Source organism: Histoplasma capsulatum, genomic scaffold (assembly GCF_000149585.1).
Source record: "Histoplasma capsulatum NAm1 scaffold_4 genomic scaffold, whole genome shotgun sequence".
Classification (NCBI taxonomy): domain Eukaryota; kingdom Fungi; phylum Ascomycota; class Eurotiomycetes; order Onygenales; family Ajellomycetaceae; genus Histoplasma; species Histoplasma mississippiense.
In genome coordinates this window covers 1,845,266-1,852,550 of record NW_001813979.1, presented here as the reverse complement: position 1 = coordinate 1,852,550, position 7,285 = coordinate 1,845,266, and the positions used below count along the sequence as shown (strand labels likewise).

The window sequence follows — 7,285 nt, the reverse complement described above, 5'->3', positions numbered from 1 at the left end:
TAGCTGCCGGAACTGCCCTACCAATGGTTGTTTTTGGCAATGGGTATAGTTACCGCGTATGTAAGCTGTGGCAGATCAGCAAAGATCCGGAAGAGCCTCCGAGACTAGATGTCGGAGATTGGTCACGTAGGAAAATCAATATCAATCAAGCAAATCAAAATATATTTTATTGTTTTGCCTCCCTCGTTTCTTTCTTTTTGTTCCCAAACCATGATGTTTGTTTGATTGATTCAACAAGATATTCCCAAAGATCTGAGATAGTTGAGTCACTTTAGAGAAGAAGCACTGGAAGCGCCATTTATTGAGTAAGCTCGGGTAGAAATACGGCTTTCTGGGCTAATGTGAAAAGGTAACAGAAATATGCTATGCCCCAGATCTCCTGTTGGTTGACGGCCCCATGAGATCGGAGAGGATATGTGGCACAGAGCGTTCAAAAGTTGGCGTTTAAGACGATATAGAACAGTCCCACGACCTGAAAACACAGCGTGATTGGGTATAAAATTCCGATAGGAGCTCTGCGGGTCACCAAATGTTTCGTGTTACCATTACCCGAGAATAGTAACCTTATAAGTTATCGGCACAGGAGACAACGCCTTGGAAGTTGTAAAGTCTTGAGTGGTTAAATAGAGTTCTTCTGTCGGCCCAGCCCTGGTAAATGACCTGCGACGTAATTCTTCCCGTTTTTCCCAACAGCGTCCTATGGCCCGTGCAGGATCCAAAGTTGGAGAACGGCAGATCTGTGTAACGAGGAATGCCATACCCGCTGTTCTGCATCCCAATTGTGCCATACCGAAACGATCATTTTCGGTAATATATCTGCAAAACAACATGTTAGTTTGGCACATTTGAGAATAGGTTGGAATATAACTCGCGTACCTTTTTGAACTGAAAGTGAAGCTGAAGAATTCCCTAGGGAGCATTAATATTTATTATACCAACCACACTCGTACGTAGAAAATGGCGCACTCAGCAAGAATAATACCTTGTCAAAACTGCTCTTAAAACCCCTTTCCCTCTTTGCACTGTAGTCCCATTCCTTATCCACTATACGAAACGCTAAGTCTTCATAAGGAGGGCCCGCAATGAAGCGAATAAGACATGTATCTTCTTCTCCGGCAGGAGCAAATGACTGGCCGCGTTTCCTGCCGTTTTCCCGCTCTATTTTATAGGTCGGCGCCTTGGTTTTATCGATAAGGTCGGGATAGAATATATTAAACTTATACCCTTGAACAACCTTTGGAGGTGGGTTGTCATAATCGTAATGTGTTTGATTATATTTATTCCATTCATAACCCATCTGGACGCGATTGAAATATCTCGGTTTGCGAGGTCGATACTTGTTGGCCCACGTTGGCTTCGCAGTTGTACTCACGGCTTCTTCACCCGCAAAAATCTCTTCGTTCTCACTGACCCCTCTCGCCACTTCTCTTTCGTACAATGCTCTTGTTGCCTGTGAGAAATCTTCATTTGGAATCGCAGAAAAACGAGATGTAAATTGAGCTGCAGAAGTATCTACAGTAGAGGCGGTAACCAGGCCTGATTGTTTCTCCGAAACGCGATGTCGCAGCGGGACAAATCCCATTTTCAGGATCTTCTGGCGATCAAGGGCCTATTATAGAGTTAAATACAACCCATATAATTTTTAGTTACGGCAGTTTGAACGTACCACCTTGCTCAAAAACACATCTTCATCTAAAATATCAAGGCTTTTATCATGGGGTCGGAGGTGCAAAAGAGGCTCAGGATCAAGCTCCAAAAAATTTTCCATATTCAGGATATCAGTTCGCGCCGCGCCGTCACTTGTTACCAAAAAAGGTGCCAATGGTGTAAGTTTCTTCTGTACGGCTGCTGCTTCTTCCCTTTGCTTTTTCCGAAGCCCTTCGACCCGGTTGTCAATTACGGCTTGGTAGACTTTTTTCAATTTCGCACGGGCTTTCCAAACATTCAAACTTCGTAGGAGCTGCTCCCAATAATCCGTGTCGATAGGATCTTTTGAGTCTAGCTTCCGCCTAATTTGGATCTCCAGCGCTCCCAACTCTTCGTAAGACTTTGGGCTAAGAAGTCTGTTGATATCGTCGGCGACCGAATTCATAGCTCGACCCTCTGGACCGGATGTCTGTGATATCTGTCTACGGTCTCCACAAACGATTTTCATTGTCTATGGGAACGTCAGTCTGCTGTTCTAACAACACTGTCGAAATGCGATAACAAACCTTCCAAAAATCCCGATTCTTAGGGTGTTTCTCCAGTGTCAAGAAAGTGTCTATATCTGCTTCCAGGTCGCGCAGCTGGTCTGGCGATAACCCTTCGAAAACACCGTCTGGATCGATTAGATCAAATTCGGAATCGGCTATCTCATCATCCAAAGGATTCCTCGTGGGATCTATAACTCGAAGAGTGATCGTAAGCCAGTCAATTGGTTTTGCGCGCCCTTCCTTTACCCGTATCTCTGCTTTCTTCTTTGCCTGCTTTAAGACGAAATCATCTTCTTGGGCAACCCATTCTCGCATTTTTTCATCTTCTTGAAGTTGATTCAACTGGGTCTGTTCTTTCATGTTCCGCGGATACCGCCCAGATGCACTGTTGTGTTGAGGTTTTCGAGAACGGTCATTCGCTTTGTTGTCGCCATCCGTTTGGCGAGGAAATTTCTCAGGGCGACGCCAGGACGACGGGGAGCGCGACCTGCTCCTCTTATAACCAACTCCATCAGCGACTCTAAAGGACATTTTTGCGTTTGTCGTATATTCTTCGTTCGGGATGCTGAGGGCCAGAGCTAAATGAAACACTGGTGGTTAAATTATAACCAGCAAGGGAGGTCACTTGAATAGGCAGCTTAGCCAAGTTTGGAATTTTAGCCGAAAACGGCAACCTTCCCGAAATAAGCAATAGTTAGTTATCGGTTAGCTGTCGCCTTGAGCTCCCTGCTGCACCTTGAAGCAACAATGTTGGCTTCAATTTATTCCAACAGGACGCCTCACCAATACATTCACTGACTATCGGATAAGTCGTTCGGACCGAAATATGTCGAAGTGGTCAAAGCTGCAGCTTCCAAGTGACAGCCGTGCCCCGCCACTTCTCTACAAGTACCTTACCAGCAAATTAGGTTGTGAGATATACGTGACAGACCTGGCCCATGTGTGGTCCCAGAGCCTGAGCCGCAAAGAAATCCTGAAAAACGCATCCAAATATAACACGAGCATTGATCCCGGCGAAGATGAAGAACAGTATTTTGTTTTCCTACAGAAAATTTTCTGACGCCTTACGAGGGTCGGAGGGGCAACTCGTTATTATTAACAAGTGACCCCAGGAAGCGAAAAGCTTAACTCCTCACATCAACAAGCTACCAACTCCGTTGGTCCCTCTAGAGTGGACGGTTTACCCCTCTCGCAACAGCCACCAATGCGTTGCTTAACACATCCCTACTTTCCAATTTTAAAGGGGGGAAGGCGAAACCATGAGGCTCGTATCTAGTCCTTGATAGGGCATGTAAAGCAAAAAGGATTGGACTCTCAACAAATTATTTGACAAAATAGAATCTTCTGGGGTCGACTTGAGCATGGTGTTCCATGGCATGGGGAGGCGTACGGCTTTCTCGTAAAGAATCCGTGTATTCTCAAGCATCCCAGCTTATCAAAGGAGTTGCACCATTCGATGAAAAATTGTGGAATAATGAATACCAAGCTAAAGATGCTGACTACAACTTGGGTGTCCATATTGCCAATGAGCTGTCGTTCACATCCTCGTTTACCGATCGACAGATTGACGATTTTGCTCCCGACAACTGGTGGAACAGGCTAGGCACAGATTCTTTTGGCAACGCTCGTCAAACAGCCAGAAAGGACAAAGATCAAAAAAAACTTGTATCGGAAATATCACCGCATCCAGCAGAGAAGGATGAGGCTTCGCATAGTGACGACGATGAATTTCAGGTCAGATACAACTTCCCAAATTATTTTCCAAATGCTTCGTATTAATACTTTCATCCAAGACTATGGAAACTCCACCAAGGCTGAGAAGCCCCAGTCGTAGCAAAACCAAACATGATAACCTTCACAAGTCTCCTAAGTCTATAGGGAGAAGTCATGTCGAATCAGATCAAGATTCAGTAGAAGAAAGCCTTGAAACCCCCACGAGCTCTAAAAATAGGAGTAAACACAAAACAAACATTGCAGGCCATCCCCCCAAAAAGAAAGTACAGGCGTCGAGTTCCGCTGAAACCACTGCTTCTGAAGAAGATGGAAATTACGTTCGCTCAGCATCAAGGCATAGGTCGAAATCCAAGGGCCTCGGAAATATCGGTGGTAGACATCCCCCGAGACGGAAACAATCACTGATGGAATTAGCAGGATCCACACAATCTGAAGCTGAATATGAAGCCCCAACTAATCCAAAAACAATCTCAAAAACTAGGGGAAGTCTTTGGGCCATCGGCGGGAAGAAAAAGACGCAGAGACCATTTCAGGAAAGTCCGATCGGATCCACGGCATCTGATATTTCTGATGCCCCCGGAACAACGCCAAATTCAAATCCAACGAAGCAAACTGTCGACAACGACACGCCCACAGAATCGGAAAATGAAGCCGATCTATCTACTTCGCGACCAGTTCAACATACACTACCAGAGCCCAACGTACCGACATCCTCTCCACCGTTAAAGCCACAATCTGAATCCCGTGGCATAGGGGCAATTGGTCAGATAGGTGGTAAGAAGAAACAGCCCGAACCCAGCTCACCTTCAAGTGAACCTAAAACTGCTAAACCAAGACATCTCAACGACGATCATGATGGGAACGGTGATGAAAGGGAATCACCACCAGTGTTCCTCCCCGGCCCCGCAAAACTTAAACACCAAGGTGGCAAGCTGGGGATGATTGGCGGCCGTGGGGCGCCCGCTGCATCAAACTCACGTAAGGAACGATCGCGAAGCCAGGAGGTGCCAGAGTTGTCACCGCCCCCTAAACCTGCAATGGCTCCAGGAGATTCAGACCAACCACGAGCAGAGCTTGGAGAGAAAGAGGTGGAAGCTAAACAGGAAATAAAAGACGAAACTCCGGAGGAACGAGCAAACCGGAAACGAGAGGAGTTGAGGAAACAGCTGGAAGCGAGAAATAAAAGTGGAGGTACTAGGCCTGGTGTCGGTGGACCAGCGAAGAAGAGGAGGCGGTTTTAAGGCAAGATACAGGCTGGGAACGGTGGGGAGGAATGAAAAGAGGTTTGGGGGGTATAAAGGAAGGCGGCGAGTGGGGAACTATGGCGAGCGTCGTCTGGTTTGCGATGTGACGTACAACAATGAATCTCAATCAGTAATTATACTTGGATATGCCTGTGGTGTTGGGAATTCCATCCCCCCTCTAAATACAGAGACAGGTGATAATTTAAGCTAGAAGAATAAAACGTGCTGGTCATTGGACTGGCAGCGGAATCCCTTCATGTGCACAAGGGAGAAACACGCTTATGTAGAATATATCGGCCCATTATAAGCTAACCCAGCCCAGGAATTTATATAATTTGTACTAATTCTCACACGCCTCTAAGGGCAAGTATTATGACTGGTTATTCACTGATAAAATTACATTATTTACATGAAAGCATGTAAACTGATAACTATCTATCCCTTTCCCGCCACCTTCCTCCACGACAACGCTATGCAGCAAATAAATGTGCAGGGGCCAAAAAATAAAATAAAATAAAATACATTCACAAATCCGTCAACCATCCTGAAAGCGCGCACATGAGATATGGCAAGAAAATAAATATGAGTACCCCCAAAAATGAAAAGGAAACCACCCGGGGTAACAATGCCTGCCCGTTGTCCCTCACGAAATAAAATTAATAATAAGTAAAAATAAATAAATCATAATAGCAAATGAGAAAAACTAAAGGTTGGAGCTTGCGTTTCCAAGTTGGAGTCGCGAATTGATTCCTTTCAATCCCCCTAACAGCAGCCTATGCTATGCACGGTACTTGAAACGTCCAGAATCCCATGCTAAAAGAACAACCCAAAATCATGCAAGTAGGGACAAAACGAGAAACATATTCAGCAAACGCACAAAAAGCACAGAAGGATAATTTCATTTGGCAAGACGAGAAGCCAAAAAGTTCGGCGAGAATACTAAAATAGGAAAAAGCACTGAGGTTATTTTTCGTCAACGAGGTTTCAGAGATTGAATGTCGGTGGTAGATCGACTGAGCCCCAATTCCGGCTCCGACCCCAGGGTCCCCTTGCTCACTGGGGGTGACCAACCTAACTTTCTTCGGGGACACCATCGCAGTAGGCCCTGTGCCACCACCATCAGCGGCTATAGGGGAATCTACCGGCGGTCCTATACCCGCGGCAGCAGAAGACGTTGCTGTTGTATTAGTTGCCGTCGCAATACCTAGCATCCCTCGGACCCGTTCCACAGCTTTGCTTTCGCCAGCAGTCCATGAATCCCGCTTCGCGAAACCCCGACCCAATTTCCGTGCAGATAAGGTATCCCTTACGTGCTTACGCTCTTTAGCATGGGAAGCAATATTTTGTTCGCGTCGTGGGCCTGGCCCGCAGTCGTGGAAACAGCCTGGTGTTGCACAACCGCCCTCACTGATGGAAATGTTGTTAAGCCAGGTAGTCTGGCAGGCTGCGTGTCCTCCGTGGCCGCAACCTTGGCACCAGGCCCAGAGCGCGCTCCCGTGAGGGCGGTAAGTGGCGTGAATGTTACTATCAACTGTGGAGTTATTGTCATCTTGAGAAGACTTGTCTGAGGTAGAAGACGGGGTAGAGGAGACAGAAGATTGTAAAGTCCATTCCATAGGAGGGTCCCGGCTCATGCATATTGTGCACAGTGACTGCGGGGTATTGCAGCGATGGCATCGTTGGTTATCTCGTATTGGGTTCTCGTAAGGCTTTTTGCATTCGAAACAATACACATTGATGAAAGTATCTTGTTGGGCGTAATCATAAACAGATGGATAGTCAGGCACACATAAAAGTCGAAGTTCTGCCGCTTCAACAAACATCCCATGTCTTAGGAGCTGCTCATTATAAGATTTAAGAATAAGCTCACGCTCTTCATATGGCAGAATCTCGTCACATGAAGAAAAGAGCAAATGCATTTTGTGCAGGAGATGAGCAGCTGATTGTATGTCGACCTGCGAGCTTGAGCAGTAGTGTTTAAGGGCTTCTTTGATAATTTTACTTGCACTCCACGGCTGCTTCTCAGCTTCGTCAGGGAGAGAGGGAGCAAGAGACTGTCTTCCTCAGAACTTCTAAGAGTGCAAAATGCAGATGATCTCGATGGTGAGGTGC

General features: G+C 46.2%; 4 protein-coding genes across 4 annotated transcripts; 2 read left to right on the top strand and 2 right to left on the bottom strand.

Annotated features, from left to right (window-relative positions):
- Positions 1-798: 798 nt before the first annotated feature.
- HCAG_04558 (conserved hypothetical protein) lies at positions 799-2,726 on the bottom strand (the record flags this gene model as incomplete). The annotated part of the gene is made up of 5 exons (XM_001540668.1): positions 799-816; positions 877-909; positions 983-1,609; positions 1,667-2,158; positions 2,214-2,726. 5 exons carry the CDS (start codon positions 2,724-2,726, stop codon positions 799-801), a joined length of 1,683 nt encoding a protein of 560 aa, XP_001540718.1.
- A 295-nt stretch (positions 2,727-3,021) lies between these two features.
- HCAG_04557 (predicted protein) lies at positions 3,022-3,255 on the top strand (the record flags this gene model as incomplete). The annotated part of the gene is made up of 1 exon (XM_001540667.1): positions 3,022-3,255. The coding sequence occupies one exon, from the start codon at positions 3,022-3,024 to the stop codon at positions 3,253-3,255; it is 234 nt and encodes a 77-aa protein (XP_001540717.1).
- A 311-nt stretch (positions 3,256-3,566) lies between these two features.
- On the top strand, positions 3,567-5,170 carry HCAG_04556 (predicted protein; the record flags this gene model as incomplete). Its single annotated transcript, XM_001540666.1, has 2 exons — positions 3,567-3,929; positions 3,989-5,170. The coding sequence occupies 2 exons, from the start codon at positions 3,567-3,569 to the stop codon at positions 5,168-5,170; spliced, it is 1,545 nt and encodes a 514-aa protein (XP_001540716.1).
- A 901-nt stretch (positions 5,171-6,071) lies between these two features.
- Positions 6,072-7,092, bottom strand: HCAG_04555 (conserved hypothetical protein; the record flags this gene model as incomplete). The annotated part of the gene is made up of 2 exons (XM_001540665.1): positions 6,072-6,112; positions 6,231-7,092. 2 exons carry the CDS (start codon positions 7,090-7,092, stop codon positions 6,072-6,074), a joined length of 903 nt encoding a protein of 300 aa, XP_001540715.1.
- Between the last annotated feature and the right edge of the window lie 193 nt (positions 7,093-7,285).